The 27,252-nt window shown below is 38.2% G+C and overlaps 1 protein-coding gene across 2 annotated transcripts in view; it reads right to left on the bottom strand.

The window, feature by feature from the left end:
• Positions 1-27,252, bottom strand: part of heatr5b (HEAT repeat containing 5B) — a 132,607-nt gene that overhangs the window by 97,969 nt on the left and 7,386 nt on the right. Inside the window, exons 2-13 of one of the 2 annotated variants that reach the window (XM_028820881.2) lie at positions 19,892-20,094; positions 18,225-18,436; positions 17,653-17,761; positions 9,023-9,172; positions 8,236-8,407; positions 6,865-7,022; positions 5,802-6,051; positions 4,148-4,303; positions 2,829-3,079; positions 1,507-1,618; positions 810-962; positions 581-680 (exon numbers count right to left, since the gene is read on the bottom strand). In XM_028820881.2, the coding sequence (XP_028676714.2) occupies positions 581-680; positions 810-962; positions 1,507-1,618; positions 2,829-3,079; positions 4,148-4,303; positions 5,802-6,051; positions 6,865-7,022; positions 8,236-8,407; positions 9,023-9,172; positions 17,653-17,761; positions 18,225-18,436; positions 19,892-20,017 (1,949 nt within the window). In that variant the 5' untranslated portion in view covers positions 20,018-20,094. The remainder of the gene's footprint in view (positions 1-580; positions 681-809; positions 963-1,506; positions 1,619-2,828; positions 3,080-4,147; positions 4,304-5,801; positions 6,052-6,864; positions 7,023-8,235; positions 8,408-9,022; positions 9,173-17,652; positions 17,762-18,224; positions 18,437-19,891; positions 20,095-27,252) is intronic. The other variant, XM_051919165.1, reaches the window with a different exon arrangement.

Raw genomic sequence — 27,252 nt, 5'->3', positions numbered from 1 at the left:
GTCATGGGTTCAAATCCTGACACTGTGTGTCCATGAGCAAATCACTTCACCCACCTCTGCTCATACTGGAAAAAGAAATGTAACCAGTTGTATCTCAATTGTTGTAAGTCACTTTGGATAAAGGCGCTGGCCAAATAAATATATGTAAATGTAACACCAGATTATGTATAAATATGGCAGTGTTTTCACATGGGGCTTTCCCTCGGTGGAAAAAGAAACATATCTTTGAACTTTATGTATGCCTTTTTGTAAGACAAAAAAATAATATAGTTCAATTATGCATTTCTTCATTTATCAAGCACTTAAATGACCTTCAGTGCCTGTAAAATTAACAAGCAGTAGTTTACAAGCTATTATATTGTTTTTGGTCACATTTGCATTGTTGCTAGTGTGTTTAAAAGGACAAATACTATGCAATGTCACAACTTCAGTACTATTATTAAAAACTAGAATTGATAATAAAAACATTATTTTAAACGTCATGGGGTTAGCAAAAAAAACCACATTTTGGACCCAGTCAAGTTGGCTGGTCCAGAGTTCCTGAAGTCCGGGAATTTGATTTCCATAATCTAACACTTACTGGGACATCATGGTCATTGCACAATCAATGGGTGTCATCAATCTGCGTATCACATCTTCTGTAAGTAATTCTGGGCAGTGAGCGACAAAACTCCTCATAGCTGTTAAAACATGGGAACATATTCTAATAGATTACAGTAGTACAGAAACAAATAAATAAAAGGAAACAAAATAATTCAAGTAGATTTTGGTTGAAATTGAAATTCAAAGGTTTCATCTACAATACTTACCACAGAGTGCTCCTGCACGACCTTCTAAAGTGACCTGCCACGTAAAGGAATCACCTCTTGCTTTTTCCGCCTCTAGCTCTTTTTGAGAACGTGGGAAAACATTTCTCCATAGAAGCAACATCTTTGGAAGGTGATATCGAACAAGAGATGGGCCTGACATATATCAAAGCAAAAGTACCATTACCAACATTCCTAAACTAGTTTTTCATTTTACTTATTAGAAGGTGTTCCAAATAAAAAAATTGCAGTCAGATTTAAATGAACATGCTGGATGCACAACAACTGTTAATAAAAACAGTGTGCTTACAGCTTATGTGCATTTTGGGTCAAATTCAGAGCAGCACTGAAATGCCACCCGGCACAGCTTTATAAAAGTGTCTTTAAAAGGCTACTTATACTGTATACAGAGATTCAGCCAAGCACTAAGAGCATTACGCTTGGAAAAGGATAATAAGAACCTTACATGTAGATTACCTTGAGAATATCTGTGGAAAGTGCCAGTTAAGAAAAGTAAAAATATAATGAAACTGTGGAACTCTAGAAATTAACTACTTAGTGAATAAAACAAAACTGTTGAGAAGTTTTAGAAAAAAAAAAAACTGCAAAGTAAAACTCAAATGTCTGCAGTCTCAGCATATTTTGAAAACATTAACTCACCTTCAGGCAAACACATTACACAAGCACAACTTTTACATACCTAAAGTCATTAGTGCACCCAAAAGCAACCACCCTGCCTGAGTTCGTTGCAGGGACAGTCGGCTGTTCTGGGCAGCTGTACGGAGCAGGTCTTCTGCAATGCTGACAACCATCTTGAAAATAAAATAAACAAATCTATGTGTAAAAAACGATCATATTTATTTAGTCATAACACACTCCCATTTTCCAAATTTGCCTCTAAATGTAAATTTTCAAAAAGAAAGCAGCATAAATCAGAAGATGATGTTTTGCATTACTATTTTTCCTTGATATACTGGAATGTGGTTTCAGTTATTGTAAGTCTTTCCTTTAAATCAAGACACCTGTGTATCCTGATTCTAACCGTGCCGTACATATTTAAATAACCAAGCCAGCATGCTATATCAGAAAACCTTTTCTCACTGTTTAAATGTAATAGCATATTTTCCTTCTGAGCTACTTACTTTTCCATTTTATCTTTCAGATATCTATCAAATGTGTACATACCTATAACACAGTTGTTCACCTATATGTTCCTAGAGTTTGATGACTGGCAGGTTAACTGGCTTGGTCAGAGTCACACTATGAGTTAGTCAGTGAAGAGTACAGAACCGGTACACTGATGATTTATATAGCCCAGCATCTTACTCACTTAGTCACAGCAGCAGATTCGTTTGATTATTAAGCAGTCACCAATGGCAATATGCAAGATTACATCTAGTCTTTTTATGATATTTGCTGCCAGGTTTGTTGGATATTACTTTTGGGGGGCATGTGTGGGAGACAGAGTCTGAAGGAGTCAGGAACTTGATGTCATATTATGGGACAATATTCCATTTTATTACTTTTTTTACTGTGTCTAAACATTTTTTCTGCCGCAACAATTCTTACTATTTATCATCTGTGTACACTTCCCTGATTTTCCCTGCCAATTCTTGTTTTAAGTATATTTTTTCAGATCCTCAGAAAACTAACATCAAAGTCAACATATTGCTTACAAGCAAAGCAATAACTTTAATTAGTAAAAGAAGTTAAAAGCAATTTTTAAAACATTGGCAAAACTAAGTGAAATATAAGACATTAAAAAAAGAAATCATTGGACACATTCCATAAGTCTGTTATTGTATTAATAACTAAAGCTTATGCATTAATTATTGTTTTCTTCACTTTTAGCTGTATGGAATATAAATTATTCCTTAGGTAGGAACTCATGTAGTAATTGGAAGAATATGCTAATTTGACATGGTGACTGGGCAGAGATTCAAGCTCAGAATCTTAGAGCTGTGCATTACAAATACTAATAATATACTATAGGTATGTATGGGGGAAAAAAAAAAAACCTACCTTTCCTTTTGAGTGTGGGATACCTAGTGGACACTGGTGCACTCCACCAAGCAATGCCGCCATTGCGAAGCTATAGCCACTGACAGCCTCTGGTGAGGTTTTCAAATTATTCAGGCGTTCAGTACAACGATCCAACAAAGGCGTGAGTTGGTATGGTAAAGCCACTGCCACACAGCGCAAACACCATGCAGCTGCCAACCGTGCAGCCATGCTGGGGTGAAGAAGTACCGAAGTTACAGTCTCTAGAAGGCCTAACAACAGCAAAATAAAAACAAATACAAAGCTGTTTAGATTCAAAAATATAGGTCACATTGGTATTATTCCTCTCACATTCTTTATATTTCACTGCATTCAAACATAGTGTATTGACCTTCAACTTCTATCCATTGATCAACACAAACTTAATGTCAAGCTAAACCAAGACTTATCAGACACTTTTAAGTACAAATAAACATACAAGGAAAGATTTTGCAAATATTCACTGCCTTGTTAACTTTGTGTGTATTAAAAAAAATAATCATCAGTAATGTTTTCTTCATATCTTGGCCTAAACTAGCTATCATTTATCACAGATACAGTCAAGGAATATCACTTAATTTGTACGTTTTAAGGAGCAGCACATCTAAGATTTGCTAAGTTATTGTATGATCAAGAAAATTATGGTTCTGTGCCATAAACCGAAAAAAATAACTTCTTGTAATTATTTAGAGTTCAGGAATATTTATCTTTAATTAGTTGTTTATTATAGCTTATTAAAGAAGTCTCAAATAATAACAGTATAGAGAGAGTTACATGCAATATGAATTCTGGTTTCTTTACTATCACTTCCAACCCAACGAAAAATGAAACATTCATTTGAACATTATTACTACTTCCAATTACTCTCTAAAACCCATTCCAACATTTGTACAACTGACTAATGCATTGCATATTCAATCTTGGGGTGCTGTAATCGACAGTACAACTGCCTTGAGGTCACAGTGAATAGCTTAAACCTGACCTGATAATTATTTCAAGAGAGTAATATGAAATAAGAATTACATCAGGTAAACAAATTTGAATTTTCTATTAAGTATAATTAAGTTTTTTGAAACACTTGTTCATCTTGGCACTTGAGAGTAGAGGCATATTACATGTTGATCGGGTAATACGAAAGAATTTCACTCCACTCCATACATGTTACAACTAATACTACAGTTTTTACCCTATTATTAAATATAGCAGTGTACACCAGTAACCGTATGCTTTGAATATGAACATGAAGGTGATGCAATTGCTTCAGCTACTGAATAGGTAATTTCTCCATGCTGCAAACTCACCAACTGAAGGTTCCTGGATTAGGGGCGATGCAGTAGCACTGAGACTCTGCACGAGGCTGCCCAGCTCTTTCAACGCACACACCATGACATGCTGGCTTGCTGACACATCTGCTGTTCCAGCTTTATTTTCATTATTTGCATCATTTACTACTGCTTCTAAAAAAATCAGATGTTACTAAAATACAAGTATGTCATTTCTGTAAATATGACATTTTCTGTAAAGCTATCAAAACAATTGCTTAAAGAGAAGCCAAGACGAAATGTCTACTTTGTCAAAATGGTGAGAAAAATAAATTGTAAAATTGATCAAAAAATGCAAAAATAAAAAATTGCAATCAAATGCCCCCAACTACATTTTAGTATTCCTTATGAATATTAAACCATAATGTTATAAAGTTTTGAACGTCAAAAATTGTTTACATTTGGTGACATGCATAACTATTATAACCAATATGCAGATGTTTCACAACTTCATTTCTCCAAGTCTTTAATTGATTCAAGGGCTTTTGCAAACAAAAGTCCACATTAAAAATTACAAGTTTAAATTATGAACATAAATGACAAAGTTACAGATGACCAAACAGCATTACATATAGAAGCATGCTTTTACACATTGAAGACTAGCAGTAGGACCCCATACTGTCCAGGCTGGGGGCACCAACTAAATTTTGGGATGAAGCATAGCATACAGTGTCCCTTGTAAAAATAGGGAATATATGCAAAATTTGATGAAGACACAGGTTTAACAGTGTGATTTTGCATTCCGGAAAAACACACACAAACACACGCACGCACGCATACATAAATACATTCAGCTTTGTATATTAGATGTAACCTAAAATATTTATATCCCACAAAAAAGTCCTTAGCTTTACTTCAAATTATTTCATAAAATAAATCTGTAAAAATCTAAGAGACATTACACTTTTATAACATACAGTATATAGCTGTCATTATCCTCAGTAATTACAGGTAATGTGATGTAATGAATGCATTGTTCTCTTCAATTTTTGGTTGTTCACAAAAGACAAAATTTAATTTTCCAGATGTAACAAAGATAAATAATTCCGTTTGTTGGAATAGGTTAGTACTAGAAAGAGATGGTTTTAAAAAAAGATGACAAAATGTAGCCCAGTCAAATATATTACAAATAAAATTTAAAGGACCACAATATTAGCTAATATACAAGCAATTCTGATGAACAAGACATACCAAATGCATTTCACTTTGCACAAGAGTGTGTTAATGAAACTAGAACCTGAAAGTCCACCATTTAAGATATTGTTTAGAATAAGTGTTGGAAAAGTAATGCTGAAATTCAATGATGTTATTGTTTTAATGTTAATGCAATATAATGTTAATAGTGTTAAAATTTATAATAATTTTAGTGTGATTGATTTACCAAGCATACAAATATAAACATGGTTCAGGGTATGGGCACAAGAGCTAGTAAGTGTAAATGAGTCATAAGTCAAAGGGGTGAATGCCACCTTTATATTAAAAAAAAAAAAAAATCAACTAATTACACAAGGCACATACTGTATTGTCAATTAAAAGTATAAAATGAATTAGCCAAGTGGATACTTGTTCTGCAATGTTTTGAACCTAGCCAAGCAACCGCCATTTAACCCGAATTTAACAATCTATTCCTTACCAACTGCCCTCATCTGCTTACTGATGGCTTGGCAGATTTCTTTGGCAGCTGCAATTTGGGCTTTCTCTCCCAGCAAGCTTCCAACAGTGGCCCGAAGAATGAAAGAGACACAGCGCCGTGAGTAAACAGCCTCCACATGGGTCTGAATGGCTCGAGGGTGAGATACTAAGTCCAGAACATGGGAAAGGAATGTGGCAAAGTTACGCTCTAGCCATGGGCCTCCAAGAGTAGTAACAAAAATGACATATGCCTGGAAAAGAGAAAGAAATGTCATATAAAAATGAACACCAAATCACAAATGACTTCCCCTTCTCAACACCGTGGCAAGGCCAGTTTAGAAAACATTCAGCTGGATTCCAGCACAAAAAGTATGTTTGAGTCAAGAAAAGACACAAGTGACTGCATTGCCGGTGGCGCATGATTAAAAAGGCAGCATAGAGAGTGTATGGACTGCCTGCATCTCTGTCTGTTGTGGGGACTGCACTTCCTCAGACCAGCGTTCCCTGCAGAGAGTGGTCAGAGTGGTCAAGAAAATCATTGTGTTATACCTCCCTCTCATGCACTAACTTTATAGCAAATGATGGCAAAACAGGCCCACCAGTATCATCAGAGATCACACTCACCCCCACAATGGTCTGTTTGCCCTTATGCCCTCTGGCAAGTGGTACTGAAATATAAGATGTAGGAGCGCCAGATTTCATAAATGTTTCATCCCACAAGCCATTAGACTCTTAAACAATGATCAGCTTGATAAAGCATTGCTACTCTGTTAATACAGCGCAATATTAACTTATCTGTGCAATATATTAGTCATTATCTGTTGTTTAATCTTGTTGTTCTTGTTTATTTTAGCTCCTAATTAGGTCGGGTGACACAAAAAAGGAACCTCCTTTTTGTAGAACTTCAGATTTAAAAAGGTAGGATTGTAACATATAAAACTGTTTAAAGTAAAATTAAACTGGACAAGTTCTACAGTACATACTGCAATTATACTTACCCTGTTACCCTGCATCAAAATTCAAAAATGTCACTTCGGATTTAGTTTAGGGAGTACTGTACTAACCTGAGTCACACCAACTCGAACTTCTCTGCTGACAGAACCTCCTCCTTTCAGCATTTCACCACCACTTTTAAACAATCCAGATCCTCCACGTAAGAATCCCGTAGCCAATAGCTCCAGCACTTCATCTAGGCTAGCTCGCTTCACATTCTGCCGCATAACTGTTTCAGAATCACAATATTAAGTGCAATAATGTTAGCTAAACAACTCTCATATGCCAACATTTATCATTATTTTTATGCATCTAAAGCGTAAAGCAACACTGTAATCCAGAGACTATTGTGAGACATAAAAGTAGCCTGTAATGGAGCTCATTTCCTTTTACATTTTTGTCACAGATTTTCCAAAACTGTTTTATCCATTTTAAAATCACTGCCAGCATTCAGGCAGCAGTGAATGCAAGGTAAATCACAAACCCTAGATGGGGCATCAATACATTGCAAGAAACATGCATCCAAAGTTATGACTGGAGATTGATTGAGAACCGCCAGTCAATGTAACTAGAACAACTTGGGAAAGTGGAAGAAGGTGCAAACTCCTCACAGACTACAATGATGCAAGGGGTTTAAAAACAAGTTACTCCAACCCTACACCTTTAGAATCTCTTTACATATGCTTTCTGACCATTAAACAGCCAATGTAGTGAACAGACCATTATAGCCCCCTAAGATGAGATCCCATATCATTTAAAACAAAATATGCAGACCAGCCATTTTGACACATTAAACCTTAAACTATATAAATAACTTACTTTAACAACAGCAGTGATGAGACAGATACCAGCTCCTAACTCACATACCGAACAAATGAAATTAGTTGCAGGCTTTGCAGAAAAGTGCATAAAGTATAAATTTCATACAAAACAGGGATGATGTCCTCTATCTCAATAAATTTACACTTTTTAAAAAAAAAAAAAAAAAAAAAAAAAAAAAAAAAAGGTGCACAACCAAAAAGTCAAAAAAAAAACTGTCACTGTCAAACACTTACTGCTTGGTACATGTTCATTATAACCCAGAATACTCAGAATGTAAGGATTAAAAAATACAAAACATCCCAAAATACGCATGCTCAAAGAGAATCTATTTCAGAGCTCCAACAGGATTAACAAGGTAAATGATGCCAGATACAAAAAACTGAGTAACACAACAGACTGCCTAATAAATGTCTTTCTATTACTATACCTCAAAATCTATCATTTTTGATAGAGTGCGGATTTAAAGAGGCAAGGATAAATAAGTAAGGTGCGTGGCTACTAAATATCGAAACCAAGTGGGTTATTCTAGTATTTTTTTCATTTTCACAATAATTTTAAAGTAACATTTGGTAAGCTTGTCTTAGTGATCCAACAGTTAATTAGTGAAATGTGACACGTGCCTGCTGCTTGTTTAGGCATTAAGGCTGTGGCCATTACTGTTCCTAAGAGTTTGGACACAGCCACACGGACACCATAGTTGGAAACCTCTAGTGCCTTGAAGCAAGGGGTTGCCACATTTTCCAGCTCTGTGGTCCACATAAAAACCGCTTCATTCTGAAGCTCCAGCAGGCACTAAAATTAATAGAGAACAGTGAAAGTGAAAAAAGACATTCTATATTATATTTACACTTGCTGACTAGATTTATACAAATATGCAAGGTACAGGATTACTCTACCACAAGTAGTAATATGAGAAAAGTTTTGACTAGAACAAGGCATTCAGCCCAGCATAGTTTAGAACATCATTTAACAAAACCATATCCGAGAATTCATTATCATTCCTAAATAGAAATCACTCCTTTTATCCTAAAGATAAAAACTGAGATTGTAGCAATTACATCTGTTACAGAGCAGAGGTTCTCAAGTTCAATTTTGGGGTACCACTGTATCTGCAAATTTTCACTGCAATCAGTCTCCTAAATCAGTGGGTCAGTGCTACTTCTAACTAAATGCATAACTAGATCAGTGAGGCTTTTTCCTTCTAACATTGCATTGAGAAAAAATGCACTAGTACAATATATACATTTAAAAGAAATTTGTATTTTCTGCCATAATTTTAAATGCTTAAAAAATATGGCAAAGTTAATACTAATTAGCACAAAAGTGAATATGACACTGAAAACCTGTGTTGGCACACAGCACACTATAAAACTCCACAAAAAAGTGATATCAAAAATTGATACCAACCTTTGCTACTGCACATCGTACAGCCATGGATCTGTCGGTCAGTAAAGAACGGGCATTTTTGTAGATGTCCCGATGGCAGGAAGCTGCAGCACCCCCAAGTCCATTCAGCACTTTCTGCAGACTTAGCAAAATCTCACTGCGGCCCTGAGACTGCAAAGAAGAGAGCAAAATGTTGAACTTGAATATTGAAAACATTTTAAACCTTGTCAGTGGGGAAACTTCTAACAATTTAGAATATAGTAACGCTTACATGATTATATGGTGTAAAATAATTTTCAATATTAAGAAACTCACTACGATTAAAGAAACCTGTTTAATGTTTAGCTGTTCAATGGCTGGCCCTGTGCTCTGACCCCCAAAGGTCATAAGAAAAGACCATTTCCATTCAGGGAATGACAAAATATAGCAAATCAAAAAACCAAATCAAACTATGTGTTTACAGTTAATTGCATTATATAATCATGCACCTTTCACAATATCTGTAAGACTCAAAGTGAAAAACTAAAAATTTCTAAACCAATTTTAATTTAAATTAATTATTTTTATTGGTATTTGCATAGGCATGATCAATTTAATTAATTGTTTTTAACCTTAAAATCAGGCACTAAATAAAGTTATCATAAATTCAATTAAAAAGATGCATATACTTCTTTCTATTGAAAAAATATATATGAAAACAGCAAAGAAATGCTTTTATTGCATTTATTTCCTTTTATAACAAACATAAGAAAACATTAACTTCATTAATTAGCAACAGCCAACATGTTGGATGCAACATTATGGTGATCAGAAACCTAAACAGAACTAAAATAGCTTTGGTCATCACCAAATATTTACCAGATTTCCCAAATAAATAATTTTAAATAAAATTTCCTAATACGAGTTCCCACAAGCTCATAATGACAGGAGACATTTTTTATGATTTTGGCAAAGTGAACATTGGTTGCCACCTCAATATATAAAATCACTGCAATCATCTTACATTTCATGAAAGATCATAACCCCCCATATACATAATTTGGAACTAAGGATGTGTTGATCGATTGGCTGGTTATCTAAATCGGCCGATTTTCACTAAACAAGACTCGATTTGTGATCAGTATATTGGCTGATCACAAAATCCGATCTTTTCGGCCCTTGCTTTTCTAAGATTTATAGTAATTTAGTTGCAGTGCTCCTTACGTACGATATTACATTAGTTGAGCCAGCACGCATCTCTCATTTTTTTTTTTTTTTATAGCAAACTTCTTGCAGTGTAAACAAAGAGCAGTGAAGGCTTGTTTTATCAGAGAGAGTAGCTTTATGTTAAAGAAAGTGAAGTAATAAACAGAGAAAAAGGAATCAGAGAAGTCGTTCTGTGCTTTTAGACAAATGGCAACAAAAACTACTTTAATGAATTCAGACCATTATTATTTTGTCCTTTAAATTAAAATGGACACTGTTTAAGTTTGTACAGTGAGATTGTTTTAAGTGCAGCAGCTTACATTTTTAATTGGAAAAAGATAAAGAATTTAAAATTGCTGTGTAGTAAACAATAGGCTTGTTAGCTTAACAGCAAGATGCATCTTTTACTTATAAACCTGTTAAGCATGTTAGTCTTGGGTCTTCTAAGCAAGTTAAAAAGTTTTTTTGTGTTAACCACTAAGCCAATGTCTATTCATCTCCAGACAAGAGATTAAGAAAATGATCAGAAAAGTGCTTGAACAGAAAATGTAACTATATGCAGATGATATAGTGCTTTACATATCAATATCCCTTGCTGACCACCACAGGAAGTTGCGGAGCACATACGTACACAATGATACCGACTGAACCAGACAATATTTTTAGTGAAACAACACAAATATTTTGCAAAATAATGCAATCATTTATTTTTGAGTGGTGGGAATATACTTGTACTTATCTGCTGCTCTTCTACATGATAAATCACCACGTCCACCTTTTCAGACCTACTCAGTGTTTAACATAGGGAAAACGCTAGGGAATAAGACCCTAAGTGGCCTTTATATAAACAACGTATTTGCATCTTATGAACAATTGCGCTCCAAACTTTGCTTTTCAGCATCACACTTTTTTCCTATAAGTAAATTATAAATTTTGTTAAAAGAAACCTACTGAAGTCTCAACATCTTGCACTCACATCAATCCCAGTGGCCATACTGATTAGTCTTGATGAAGATTAAGAAAGGATTTCAACAATTTTTAAAAGAATTCACCAATCATAAATCCTAGGGAACGGTGGGAAAGGGACCTTTCAATTAGTACCTCAGAAAAGAATTTAAACTCAGCCTTACATAAAATACATAAAACGTGCCAAGCATTCAATAATTCAACTAAATGTCTTTCATTTAACTCACTACAATTGTCCAAATGTACCTAGAACAAGACCCAACCTGCAAGTGCTGTCATCCAGCTTTAGCATTACTAGGCCACATGTTCTGGGAATGCACTAAATCAACATCATTTTGGACAAAAATATTTGCACATTTCTCAGAGAGCCTCAGTGTTACAATCTCTCCTAATCTATTAATGGCAATATTTTTTGCATTCCAGGATCGCATTAAAGTGCATAGAAATATACACAGGCAAAATTCCGTTATAACTAATATCTTTACAACGAAATTTTTATTACAATGACGTATTTTTATGTTCCCGACAGCTTCCCCATATGACACAAGTCTATAGAAATCTCGTTACTACAAAGTACATTCAGCAGATACTTTCATTACAACGAAGTGCCCAAAAGACCTTGAAATGCCTGAATGAATCCTCCATAGAGCAGTTAGTTCTGTGGTCACGGCTCAGTTGTGCACAACGATCCCTAAACAGAAACACTAAAAAAATTTTCTTTCTTCAAAACTTTCCTTGAACTATTTTTTTGCTATTTTTGTTTTCTGTGGTTTTCAGTGATACCTTTTGCTTATTGCTCGTCAACATATGAAAAACATCCACTGGAATTTAACTCATTCTCACCCTCCTATAGAAACAGTAGACACGAAAACACGACAGCTCTTGATTGCGGCAAAAATAAAAAGACATTGCCAGTGAATTCAGAATTTCACCATTGACATTGTTAACTTTCTTGAAAGACCGAGCAAAAAAAGAAGAAAAATCTCAGGTTAAAAACGTATGTGAACTGCTGCATTTCAAGACATCAAAAAAGCAGTTTTTAATGTGGTTCAGTGATGCTCATTCAAAAAACATTCCTATTAATGCACCACTCATTCAAGAAAATGTGAGGTTTCTAAACTCTCTTGGGACCTCCCCCAACCGGACAACACGCCGAAGAGCGTCCCAAAGTGCGATCACTGCATCTGTGGAAGATTGTTTATCCATTGCTCTGCTCTGCTGCAGCTCTTCACCAAAGCAAACAGAAAATATCTAGATGGTTGATGCAAGGAACATTGTAAATGCAGGGAACAGTATTACTTGGCCACTAACCTGCCCACAACCCTGCCTGACTGCTGTGTCTGTGTATAGGAGAGTGGCAGATAACGTTACAATAAATAACCATGCTGTTCCTGTTTCAAGCTACTGAGTACTGAGACTCAGTCTCGTGTTTTGAGGTGCAAGACAGGGACTTATAGCTCGACAATCTATAGCATTTTAGCATTTGCTTCTGTGGCGCTTCACTGAAGTGCTGTGAAGCTGCTGTTGCCCTGCCCCGGCAACGGACAAGCAATCTTCCACAGACACGGCAATCACACTTCGGGATGCACTTCGACATGTCACCCCGTTGGGTGGGGGGGATCCCAAAAGAGTTCAGAAACCTCACAATATGAAGAAGAAAAGGATGATTTGGCTTCCGATTGATAACTGTTGTCCACAACATGCTTCCACATTTAGATAATGTTCGCATTGAATTCCTCCCACCCAATTGCACGGCAGTGCTTCAACCATTGGATTTGGGCATCATTCGTACCCTGAAAAGTGAGATTAAAATTAACGCGAAAGAAGCTATTGAAATGATTGCAAACTCCCGGACCAAGTTAAAGAAAGCACTATAGTGACAAATACAGAATTTCATTACAACAAAATATTTTTTAGGTCCCTGGCAGTTCGTTATAATGGAATTTTACCTGTAGATTGTAATAACCTATACTATGCTACTAGCACACAGACTAATTTTGCTCAAATGGAAGAATACCAGCACATCATCTACAACTCAAAAACATTCTATATTAACTGAAGCAGAAAAAAAAAATCTAATTCATTCTAAGAGGGTATCTCCAAAATTTTTTAAAAACATGGCAAGAATTCATTAATATTTTAGAATAAGCATGCTGAAACTGTGATTGATGTTCTCATGTTATTTATACATTTTATCATAGTTTTAAAAGGTTAAGATTTTTTGTTCTGGCGTTTTTTTCCCCCCCTCTTTCTCTTTAGTGAGGTTTGAATTTTGTTTCGTTTTTCTCCTTTGTCTTCATATCAAAGTAAATGATTGTGTCTATTATTATGTAATTAATTAAGCAACATTTCATTGCAATGCTCGTTTTTGAAAATAAAAAATAAATAAAAAAAGGAGAGAAGACACTGACAAGACAACATATGATGTATACACTGCATCCAAAAAGCAAATGTTATTTTATATAAATTCATTAAATGGCTAATTTGTAATCAATTTATTATTTATTGTATTGATGTCCTTAAAGGTAATATCTGTTTTGCACATAGATGTTATTGAAATCAGCTAAAACACCATCTGCACTGTGACTGCACTACTCTCTTGGCTATAAATGCGGTGGATTGTCAGAATGGCGGTGCTCAGACATCAACATATATATCTCTGCATTTAGCATTTATATCCTGAATAAACACTGGCTTGTGCAAAAGAAATAAATCAGTTTGAAATAGTGGAATAAGCAGCAGAGGGTGGGGAAAAATGTGAAAGAGTGACAGGAAAGGAGAAGAGATCATGTTTGTGCATTGTTATCAGACTAACAATGTGTTTGGTATTCGATGGGTGCATTGAATGGAAACAAGGAGACAGACAGACAGACAGACAGATAGATAGATAGACAGATAGATAGACAGATAGACAGATACATACTTTATTAATCCCAGGGGGAAATTCACATACTCCAGCAGCAAAAAATATTAAATTAAAGAGTAATAAAAAATGCAGGTAAAAAACAGACAATAACTTGAATAATGTTCAATGTTTACCCCCTCTGGTGGAATTGAAGAGTCGCATAGTTTGGGGGAGGAACGATCTTCTCAGTCTGTCAGTGGAGCAGGACAGTGACAGCAGTCTGTCGCTGAAACTGCTCCTCTGTCTGGAGATGACATTGTTTAATGGATGTAGTGGATTCTCCATAATTGATAGGAGCCTGCTGAGTGCCCGTTGCTCTGCTACGGATGTCAAACCGTCCAGCTCTATGCCAACAATTGAGCCTGCCTTCCTCACCAGTTTGTCCAGGCGTGAGGCATCCTTCTTCTTAATGCTGCCTCCCCAGCACACCACTGCGTAGAAGAGGGCACTCGCCACAACCATCTGATAGAACATCTGCAGCATGGAAGGATGCCAGTCTTCTAAGGAAGTACAGGCAGCTCTGTCCTTTCTTGCACAGAGAATCAGTATTGGCAGTCCAGTCCAATTTATCGTCCAGCTGCACTCCCAGGTATTTATAGGTCTGCACCCTCTGCACACAGTCACCTCTGATGATCACGGGGTCCATGAGGGGCCTGGGTCTCCTAAAATCCACCACCAGTTCCGTGGTTTTGCTGGTGTTCAGTTGTAGGTGGTTTAAGTCGCACCATTTAACAAAGTCCTTGATGAGGTTTCTATACTCCTCCTCCTGCCCACTCCTGATGCAGCCCACGATAGCAGTGTCGTCAGCAAACTTTTGCACGTGGCAGGACTCCGAGTTATATTGGAAGTCCGATGTATATAGGCTGAACAGGACCGGAGAAAGTACAGTCCCCTGCGGCGCTCCTGTGTTGCTGACCACAATGTCAGATTTGCAATTTCCGAGACGCACATACTGAGGTCTGCTTGTAAGATAATCCACGATCCATGCCACCAGGTATGAATCTACTCCCATCTCTGTCAGCTTGTCCCTAAGGAGCAGAGGTTGGTTCCGTTCCCACCTTCTCCTGGTATGCGAACTGCAGAGGGTCGAGGGCGTGTTGGACCTGTGGCCTCAGGTGGTGAAGCAGCAGCCGCTCCATGGTCTTCATCACATGTGATGTTAGAGCGACAGGCCGAAAGTCATTCAGCTCACCAGGACGTGATACCTTTGGGACTGGGGTGATGCAAGATGTTTTCCAAAGCCTCGGGACTTTCCCCTGTTCCAGGCTCAGGTTGAAGATGCGCTGTAGAGGACCCCCCAGCTCTGATGCACAGACCTTCAGCAGTCGTGGCGATACTCCATCTGGACCTGCTGCTTTGCTGGCACGAAGTTTCCTCAGCTCTCTGCTCACTTGCGCTGTTGTAATTGTGGGTGGGGATGTCTCTCCTATGCTGGTATCAGCAGAAGGATGTGTAGAGAGTGCAGTACTCCGAGGTGAGAGTGGGTTAGTGTGGTCAAACCTGTTAAAGAAGATGTTCATTTGGTTTGCTCTCTTCATGTCTCTCTCGATGGTGGTACCCCGCTTCGAGCTGCAGCCAGTGATGATCTTCATCCCATCCCACACTTCCTTCATGCTGTTGTTCTGCAACTTCTGCTCCAGCTTTCTCCTGTACTGCTCCTTCGCCGCCCTGAGCTGGACTCGGAGTTCCTTCTGCACGCGCTCATGCTGATCACCGTCTTTAAAAGCCCTTTTTTTCTGGTTCAAAAGGCCCTTGATGTCACTTGTAATCCATGGCTTGTTGTTAGCATAGCAGCGTACAGTTCTTACTGGAACTACAGTGTCCATACAGAAGTTGATGTAGTCAGTAGTGCAGTCAACAACCTCCTCAATGTTCTCACTATGTGATCCCTGCAGGATATCCCAGTCTGTAGTTCCAAAACATTCTCTCAGAGCATTCTCAGCCTCCGGGGTCCACTTCCTGAATGATCGTGTGGTTACAGGTAGGACTCTCACTTTTGGTTTGTAGTGAGGCTGAAGCAGAACCAGGTTATGGTCTCCTTTCCCAAGCACAGGCAGCGGGGTGGCGCTGTATGCATATTTAACGTTTGCATACAGTAAATCAATAGTCTTATTTCCCCGGGTGTTGCAGTCCACATACTGGGAGAATGCAGGTAATGTTTTGTCCAGCGTCACATGGTTAAAGTCTCCAGCGATTAGCACAAGTGCCTCGGGGTGCTGCGTTTGTAACTTAGCAACAGCAGAATGGATGATGTCACTCGCTATCTCCACGTCTGCCCGAGGAGGAATGTACACGATGACAACAATGACGTGTCCAAACTCTCTGGGCAAGCAATAGGGACGCAGACTTACGGCCAACAGTTCGATGTCCCTGCAGCAAGTGGAGATTTTGACTTTAACATGTCCAGAGTTACACCACCGTGTATTAACATAGAGAGCGAGTCCTCCTCCTTTGTGCTTCCCACAGGTACTTGCATCTCTGTCCGCTCTAACTGTGCTAAATCCGGGTAGCTCCACATTAGCATCTGGGATGGTGTTAGTTAGCCACGTTTCGCAGAAACACAACAAACTGCATTCTCTGTAGGTTGACATTTTTCACCAGCGCAGCCAGTTCGTCGATCTTATTTGAGATTGAGTTCACATTCCCCAGAATAACAGAAGGCACCGAAGGCTTAAAACGCCACTTTCTCGCAAGCCGCTTCATTTTTAGCTTAGTGCCGGCTCTGCTGCCACGATACCGCCTTCTTACCTCGTCAGGTAAATAGGGAACCACACCGGCACTGGCATTTGTTCTCAGCGCTCGAAGTTGAGTACTTGAATAGGCGAGTCTCGGCGTGTAAAAATCCATGCCCACGTTGTAAAAGTAAGTGTGTCCAGGGAACAAATCCACATAAAATAAAGTGGTAGGAGTGATCAATAAATAAAAATAGAAAAATAAAAGTAGAAAAATACACATTCACATATAGTCATACACGGAGCTGCTGAAAAGCAAGGTAGGAAGGAAAAAACCCTAAAGTGTACACCAGTCCAATTCAGGGCACACAGCCTCACTCACACAGGTCCAATTAAGAATTGCAAATTCATCTGAAACCCACGTAGACATTAGGGGAATATGCAAAAAGTGACATGACACAGGATCCAAAGCAAAATCATGAGGCAGCTGCAGTATAAACCATAGTTTCATCAAAAAAGAAGAGACAAAGTTTTAAAGATGGAGGAAAAGCATAAAGAATTATGATGGAACATTAAAGAAGTAATATGGACCAGTACCTCTACTGCATCATAACATAACATGAAATGACATTCTAAAAACAGCTTAATTCAATTCATGGTTACAAAGAACCAGGGTCTACCATCATAGCACTGGGAACAAGGCAGGAAAAAAAGTTAATAATATCCAAGCATGCACACTTGTGAAAATATTTCTGTTTATTAAAATAAAACAGCAAACATCTTATAGAATGAACTAATCATTGCTAATTGTGTTTACTCAGGAGGTTATGAGTAGAGGGTTAACATATTGAAAGAAGAATGCAACATTGAATATAGTGACATATCATCAAAGCAAATTGGGGTTATTGTGTAGCCCATCTTACCTCAGCACTTTTCAAAGCCTTTAACAGATTATTGATTGTCTCAGGAAAACTACTGCCAAGCATTCGGCCCATCTTCTCATAAAATGCTCCAACACAAGCCACCGCAGCTCTGTTTTACCAACAAAAAGCAATAATGCAAATGAATGCTATCATTGAAAAAATAAAATGGATAAAGTAAGAATGTAGTCAAGAGAAACAGAAATAATCATATATAAATTTTTCAATAGTCTCAGAGTAAGAAATACTACACTCACCCATACATTTACTAGTTACTAACTGGGTTTATAAAGTTGCATTTCTCTACTCACAATCATGGGTATGTTTAGTTAAGAAACATCTCCTGTTCTCCATATTTTTTGGCCACCCCAAAAGGAAACTTGTTAATGATAATTGTTGTCAAATTTGATTTAGATTTCTAGACTCAAGAAGCATTACATTTTTTTCCTTTAATATAGGCAGCATCAATAAAAATAAAATTTTTCATTCTGTTTCTATCCAAATGGAGGTGATCTGAAGCTTTGTGGCAAAGAACTTGTCAAGCTCCCATGCATGTCTTTGCAGATTCAACTTACAGCTTTGTTGGTAGGTAAGCAGGTGTGTCATCTTTACTTTTGATGATGTCATTGCACTTGTCCAGCGTCTGGAATACAGTAAATGTATCGCCAATATTGTAGAGAGTGGCCAGGTTCTTTGCCAGCAGTTTTCGGGTAGGGGGACCAGGAGCACTACTGATCAACCCAGTCAGCTGTTCTACCAGCTTCTTTTGCTTTTCCTTCACGTCAACCTAGAATATAATAGATTAACAGTCTAAGGTATATAACAATTAACTGGTTTCTTATGACTACATAGACTAAAGAATTTTCAAGAAATAAATCAATTCTGAGACATGTCTAATATTGATCATTCAATTTATACATCTTCCTATCCTGCTGTGTCTTTCTGAGCTAATTATCCTGACTTGCAGATGGTTACTTGCGTTGTACCTAGCTTAGTTCTCAAACGTACTAGAATTATGACTTAGATATCAGTACCAGTGTTTGTACTTCAGTACCGATACCAAAATGGTTCAGAAACAAATAACAGATAATGAAAAACACCCCATGTCTAACTCCAGCTCCCCACTGCACCACACGATTGTGCACACCCTTAGGGTGTTGCGCCATCACATCACACGATGCCCTGCTTCCTTCTTGATAGCATAATATGTGCCTCGAAGCAATAGGGTGGTACTGGAACACCCAAAGTGAAGTCACGATTGCACTGAAGCAATGACTTACCCAATGAAGTCTCAGTTGTGGTAAAGCAATGGGGAGGGAGATTGCGGTCACCGTGAAGTCTCAATTGTGCTGAAGCATTTGTTTTGTGAAGTCTCCAGCACATATAAACTTTTTTCCATGGCTACTCCATCAAGTGTTGGGGAAAGAAGCTGGAGTCAAAAGCGGACATTTACTTCTGGTACTTAAAATACCAAAATGCTGGTATATTACTGTTTAAAACTTCGGGCTTTTCGGTACTTGCCCAGTACTTGTATACTGCCCCACCCTAATCTATCTCAACATTAAGATTAATTTTCTCCAGCATCTTTAATATTAGACTACAGTATAAATCCTTCATTCCTTTCATTTACTTCTGTGAAAGGGTTTTTTTCTGCTGATTTACATTCAATATATACCAGTCCAAAGCAGAACAAACACAAAAACACAGCAGGGGACAATTTAACATTACCAACTTAGCCTGTGAGTATTTGAGCTGTGGAAGGAAACCAGAGCACCTGGAGGAAACCCACAAAGACAAGAAAATAACATGCATACAGGGAGCATCCAGGACTTTAAGCCCCGCCTCCTTGTTGTGAGGCAAGAGCACTATCACAGCACCACAGAGTCGTCCTCTTGTATTTATAATTGTTCCAAAAGAACTGAACTGCTGGATATACACTTCAGTATTTGCTTAAGTGTCAAGGATGAAATGTTCCGTCAATTTGACAAAGCAGGCACCTCTGCTTTCTTTCAGTTATGAAAGACAGTTTCCTTTACACACCATCATTTTAGTTAAATTACCTATCATATAAGGAAGAATAACAATTAAAAAACAAAAGCATGAATGCAATGAAAATATTTAATATAAATTAGAGTGGTCAGTGGAAACAAAAAGATAATTTATTTTGCACTTAGATTTCAATTATCTTGCACCTAAAAATTAATTAAATGAAAGTCAATGATGGTGAATTTGAACACCATACCTTGTTAGCTGCCACAAGTACTTTGTCAAGAAATCGTAGCCATTCAAAAATAAAGACAGGCCTCTTAGCCTCAGTAATCTGAGCCAAAGCTTCCTCATTTAGCAACAGGCTGTGTGCTAACTCCATACCACCTTACTGTGTACCACAAAACCACAAGCAGCTAAATGCTTTGTTTACTTCTGGCACTTCTCGTTAATCTTGGCCTATAAAAAAAAAAGTAGAAATGGGGAAAATGATTAAAATACAAAAAAATGGGGCACTGCAATAAAAAGGACAAATGTGTTGCATTAAGGAAACCTTAGCAAATCAATGATTTCCACCATTAACATGAAGTACTTTGCCTGCTCAACTCAATTTAAATTGTAACTGAACATTCATTAATAAAGCTTTCACTTGATCATTTATAGCAATATAATATACTGGTGAAACATTACCATTGGAACCTGTTATAATATAAAAAAGGCAGATACCAGTGTAATCTAAAGGTTGAGGTTATTAGCACTCCCATTACCATTTCAATGTGCTCTGACAGTCTGGATTTTGTTTACATCACAATTAATTATTAAAAAAAAGGTGATTTTCATACATACTGTCTAGTTCAGCATCACAAAAGTACCGTACATTGTGGAGTAACTAACAAAACAAACAACTATATGTATTTTCTAAACTGGAAACTAGGCTACGACTAACCACCAAAACAGCGTCAATAAACCGTGGTACAAATAAAACAGTGTGTGGAAATGTATTGGGAGAGATTAAGCAACACTGAAGTGTGCCCCATGTTTTGTAGAAGTTTTTAGAAAACAAAGAACTTTTTAGTCTTTTCTTCCAGCAGAGACACAAATGCTTTGTTATATATTGTGATGGACAGCCAGCAGCTCAACTCGGCCGGGACGCCCCTGGAATAGAAGGATGGGGGAAGGCAGCTACCTGCCGACACTGCTTCCCCCAAGATGCTAGATGGCAGCTTCCCTGGAGTGCAGTGGCACCCCGAATTCCTGCAGGGCACTATGGGACATGGTGGGTGCCACCAGGAGGAGCTGTCAAAGGACCTGGGGACATATTCTTTCAGTATAGCCCGGAAGTACGAGGTAATCATGAAGACGGAAGCCCCGAAGTACTTCTGGGCTAAAGAAAATTTCAAGTTGGCCTTCCATCCTGCAGACACATGCTAGCCTGCAGTGCTGAAGGGAGGGGCAGTGGATGGGTTTAATTTACAAGCCTGATGGCATAAGGGAGAAAATTGTCTTTTAGCCTTGATGTTCTAGCTGCTATGTATGCTCTTATAGCATCTCCCAGAAGGTAGAAGTATGAACAGTTCATGTTGTGGATGGGTTGGGTCCTTAACCACGTTATGGGCTCATAACTGGCAGAAACCACTGGGACCCAGATACACTCACCTATACTTCAGAGAACTCGTATCAGAAGTGATTTTCATAAAAGAGTTGCAACTAAAAAGTAATTCCTCTGAAGTTGAAATTAGTGCTGGGCGGTATGACCAAAATTCTATATTGCGGTATTTTTCAAAATTATACTGGTTTCACGGTATTCAACTGTATTTTTTTTCCCCATGCATGAGTAGATTTTAACCACATTTTCCACTGGAATTACTGCAGTAGACTGGCTAAGAATAACCTATTCTAGTGTCATGAGAATTGTACATTGTACAAAAAAACATTTTCATGTGCACTAGGGCTGCAATTATTAGTCGAAATAATCAACGTCAGCTACAAAAAATCGTTGATGCGCATTTTTTATTGTCGACACGTCATAAACAAAACCTTCAACAGAGTCACAAAGAACCACATTTGTTTTTGTAACTGCAATGCACTACATGAACGTCTGGGGGCAGTATCATTTGTTAATTTTTGTCAAGATTGCACACAGTCCTACCAACAAAGAGAGAACGTCCAAGGAGAAGAAGAATGTAGTGGAAAATAAACATGGTTGCAATGGCGAGTCGAATAGAGGAGGGGGAAGGAGATGGAAAAAAATTGAGACAGAAATTTTCTAAAGTGTGGGAGCACCTCACCAAAAAAGAAAAAAAAGTTGAATGCAGATTATGCAAAGCGGAGCTTTCTTTTCACGGCAGCACCACCGCAATGCGTGAGCACCTGAAACGCAAGCATCCTGGAGCTGTGATGCCACCGTCTCTTGAGAATTTATGCTGGCGCTGTTACTAAGTTAGTTAGGGTCAGATCAGGAGGGGAGGGACAGCGTGAACGAGACTGAGAAAACAAAGTGAAAAAAGCTAACTTTTACAAGTAACAAATTTACACCCGATCTGTTCGTTTTCAAATAATATTGCATTAGTGTGATGGTTTTTTTTTTTGATTGGTACTATTCAAGTCATACAATGATTTCTTCAAAATGTAACATATATTTGTCTCATTCTCCCCCCCCCCCCTCCCTCCCCCAGTGCTGTGCGCTGACACCAGAAGGCGTGAGCTTATTCAGTGCTAGCAGGAGCATGCAGGTAGCCGGGTTGCTTGTGCTATAACAAGCTTGACCTGGCGGCGATCAAAGCACATGTACTGTGCAAGGCACGTACGGGGTCCATTGAGAAAAGAACAGCGTTTATGGCTCACCTTGCAGAGGAACATTCAGTCACCGATTATAACCGCAAGAAGGTACGCGAATGAATATGAATGATATGAATAACGTTGCATCCGTGCCACAATGTTTTCCGAAATCTACTATAAAGGTCATAAAATGAATAATTCTAAATATCATATATACCTATGTCTCTGTTTTTTTGTCAGTGTGGCTTTGACATCACGGGCCATAAGGTGCATACTAATTCAGCGTAAGCAGGAACACTCAATAAAATTGAATAAAAAAAATCAAGTGACAATGAGATATGAATACGGCAGATTCGCCATCAATTTGTGTGTCAGCTTTTATGCATCCAGATCAGAGAATTTCCAGTTTGATTGTCTCAAAACACCACTCACATCTACAGTTATTCCCAGTTTCAGATAAAAAGTAACAGTGTCAGATCCCTGGGGGGGGCGGTAGTATGTATCGTGACAGAGTAGTGCTGGGAGGTATACCGGTTCATACTGAAAACCGTTTTTTATTTTTGTTATGATATGGATTTTTCTTATACCGCAATACCGGTTTAAAAAGCCTAAACAACGTTTGAAACATGGCGCAGCGGGAAACTGTTTAAGGGGGCACCTTTTTCACGGCTACACCGCTAAACATGCATGCAATGGAGTACATGCATTAGTGGAGGTATTGAGCGGTGAAAATGAACAGAGAACATTCAGAAACTTAAGCTGTAGCAGACGATAAAGTTGAACATGATGACACTGAAGAACTTTTGCCGAAAATAGGAGCCGTGTCTGTTGTCTGAAGATACTTTGGTTTTAAAAGGTCGGATGTGGACCAAGTAACTATTTACTGCAAATTCTGTTGAGCTATAGTTGTTGCAGGAGGCAGCAACATGAGCAATTTACTGCACTACCTTAGCCGCAAACATGCTTTGGTGTACCATGAATGTATGGAACTAAGATTGGCACCTTCCACGTCATCAGGTGAAACTGAAAAAGCTAGAGGACACATGAGTCAGATGTCACTTGTAGACATGTTTGCTAGAGGTACTGCCTACGACAAAAAAAGCAAGCAGTGGATCGAGATAACCAACGCCACTACAATCCATGTAGCTAACGTCAGTGGACAGAGACTGTAAACAATAACAGAAAGTGCAGTTGGTTTACAAAAAATATTTACTATTTATTCCTTTTCTAAGATATGTTCAGTGTAATACAACTTTTGACAAGCACATTTGGATATTTTACTAAGTCTAAATGCCTCTTTGGATGGTTGAAAATATGTTGTCAAAATTACAGTTAAGTTGTTTGCAAAATTTTTTCAATAAAAAAAAAGGTTCTATATTTTGACAGCAACTGTCATGCAATGTGATTCCTTCTCTTTATTGGTGTCAACCCCTTAAAAACTATCACTTTATGGGGCAGTTTTTAAATCCAGTTAGCCGTGGACTGCGGGGAGTTGAAGAGGCAATTGGGGTGAGTCGCACCTGTTCTTGCGGGTGTGATCATTCTCAATTGCCTCATCGGCTTCCTAAGGCATGTGATTAAGGCACTGCATCCACCAAGATGTATATTTACAGTATGGGCCAGCAGGATAGGGGGAAGGAAAGAAGAAAAGATAGAACAGAAGGAGGTTAAAGAAGGGAAAAGGCAGTCATGGGAGACTAACCAGACACCAGGAAGGAGAAGGCAGCACGAGCTGGGGCTCCGTGAAGGAGCGCAGGCTGAGGAGCTCTAGAGGCTGGTTCGCCCCACTGACTAAGCGTGTAGAGTGGGCCAAGCGAGATGTAAGACAATAATACATTAGTGCTGGGCGGTATACCGGTTCATACCAAAAACCGTTTTTTAATTTTGTTATGATATGGATTTTTCTCATACCGCAACACCGGTTAAAATAGGCTAAGCAATGTTCGGAACCTGGCGCAGCGGGAAACTGTTTAAGGGGGGACCTTTTTCACTGCTACACCGCTAAACACGCATGCGTTAGTGGAGGTAACAGTGTAGCAGATGATAAAGTTAAATATGATGACACAGAAGAACTTTTACCAAAGAAAGGAGCCGTGTCTGTTGTCTGGAGATACTTTGGCTTTAAAAAGTCGGATGTGGACCAAACAACTATTTATTGTAAATGCAGGAGGCGGCAACACGAGCAATTTGCTGCACCACCTTAGCTGCAAACATGCGTTGGAGTACCATGAATGCATGGAACTAAGATTGGCACCCTCCACGTCCTCAGGTAAAACTGAAAAACCTAGGGGACATTCAAGTCAGATGTCACTTGTAGACGCGTTTGCTAGAAGTACTGCCTACGACAAAAAAAGCAAGCGGTGGATCGAGATAACCAACGCCATTACAGTCCATATAGCCAAAGATATGGTTCCGTTAAGTACTGTGGAGAAAGGTGGATTCAGGGCTATGATCAAGACACAGGATCCCAGATATGTGATCCCAGTTGTAAGTACTTTAGCCAAACGGCGATCCCCGACTTGTACTGAGAACACAGAGGGAAATTACAAGCAGAGGTGGCTACAGTCACCGACTATTCAACTACAGCAGATGTGTGGTCAAGTCGCACTATGAAGCCATATCCGAGCCTGACGATTCATTTTATAAATGATGACTGGCTATTGAAAAGTTATTGCCTCCAAACAAGCTATTTTCCAAATGACCACACTGGCGAATTACTTGCTGCAGGCTTGCTGGAGGCACTCAATTCCTGGGGGCTTGCAGAGCAGAGGCAAGTGGCCATCACAACGGACAGTGGGACCAACATCAAGAAGGCTGTCAAAATTAACAATTGGACAAGACTCCAGTGCTTTGGACACAGGCTTCACACAGCCATAGGTATGTAATAGTTATTAAAATAAACTATTTTAAGTAATGGTAGTAAAAACATACTATAGTAATAATGTAGCAACCTCTGCGTCAGGTTCGAGAAGAAAAAAAAACAGACGTAGTAAAGTCTCACAAAAGTTTATTTGAACTAGGGGTGGGCGGTATGACCAAAATTCTATATCACGGTATTTTTCTAAATTATCCCGGTTTCACGGTATTCGACGGTATTTTTTTCCCCATGCATGAGTGGATGTTAACCACATTTTCCACTGCAATTACTGGCTAAGAATAACCTATTCCACTGTCAAGAGTATTGTACACTGTACAAAAAAAACATTTTAATGTGCACACAATTATTAATACAGTTTTGCATTGCCCCATAAAGTGATAGTTTTCAAGGGGGTGGCACTAATGGAGAAGGTATCACATTGCATGACAGATGCAGTCAAAATATAGAACCTTTTATTGAACAAATTTTGCAAAAACAAACTATAATTTTGACAACATATTTTCAACCATACAAAGAGGCATTTAGACTTAGAAAAGGAATAAATAGTAAATATTTTTTGTAAACCAACTACACTTTCTGTTAATGTTAACAATCTCTGTCCTCTGACATGTTAAAGTGACTTTTTAAACAACTTTATCATCATTAAACTGCATAATATTTAAACTAATAAATAATAACAATAAAATAAATAATAGTATTATTACTGATAGTTGCACTATTACTTCAAGACTTCAAGCCCAGCTGCATTACACAGTATTCACCAAATTAAAATAAAATAAAACAAGTGCAACTTGGTGATGACATCTTTACCAACTGAACCATCATTTAGGCAAACTGCATTAATATGGACCTTGCTTCAAGCTAAGCTATACTGGGAAGAAAAAAACAAACTATATGTCGAGAACAAAGTCGACATTTCCACTTTATTCTCATAGTTTACTTCATAATTAAAGTAGAATGTCGTAAACTAAACTTCTTCCTAAAATCAATGTTTAATCAATTACTTAATTTACCCTGTCATAAATTAATGCAGCACATTAAATGCTTTGTGTTACGTTCCCCGACCCTGTGGTTAATCACTACGCTTCTTAAACTGACTTCCTCCGCACTAAGAGAAGACAGCGATCACCATACAGAATCCATTCACTTCATGATATTCCTGCTTTCTGAAAATTTAGAATGCTAAGATAAATACTTGATATTTTCATGATGAAATGCATTAAAGCAGGTATTACACATGCACGGTAGTGAGGCGGTAGTGCTGCTCCCTTGCAGTAACGGGTCCCCAAGGTGTATGTTCAGTGTAGAGAACTTTATGGCAGGTGTGACGAGGCTCCAACAAACTGGATGTATGAATAGCTATCGCACAGGTTTAACTTAAATATTGTGTAAATGTTGGGTTTGTGATCTGCTGGTCGGAGACACGAACACAGAATTCAATGCATGTTCTTCTGAGCGGGCTATCTTTATTGCATGCATGCTGTCTCTATCTGACGTAGGCTACCAAAACCCCAGTTCCTATCCTTCCTTTTTCTTTCACCACATAACCAATCACCACACGATAAACGTCTTTGTGAAATTAAAACTAGTTATAAACTTAGCCCACGGAGTGTTCAGAACTTTAAAAATATCTTCGTTATACATGTTTAATTATGCCATCCATTCAGAGTTGTGCCCATCTCTGAACGAGTCGCCAGCACATCGAAGGATGAATACAAGCAAAACATACACTAGCAGGGTCAATATAGCCCAACAAAACCCCACATCCTACATGACTTTGAAAGGAAACTGAAGCGCTGAGTAAACCCACCAGAAAAACATGCAAATGCAAGGCAGGCACGCCGCTGTGCCCCCATATGATTAATGCATGCTTTAATGCATTTCACCATGAAAATTATATTAAGTATTTATTTTAGCATTCTAAATGTTCAGAGAGAAGGAAGATCATGAAGTGAATGTAT

The sequence above is a fragment of the Erpetoichthys calabaricus genome, chromosome 15 (assembly GCF_900747795.2).
Source record: "Erpetoichthys calabaricus chromosome 15, fErpCal1.3, whole genome shotgun sequence".
Classification (NCBI taxonomy): Eukaryota; Metazoa; Chordata; class Cladistia; order Polypteriformes; family Polypteridae; genus Erpetoichthys; species Erpetoichthys calabaricus.
Note: the sequence above shows the minus strand (reverse complement) of the source record. Positions and strands in the feature narration are given on the sequence as shown.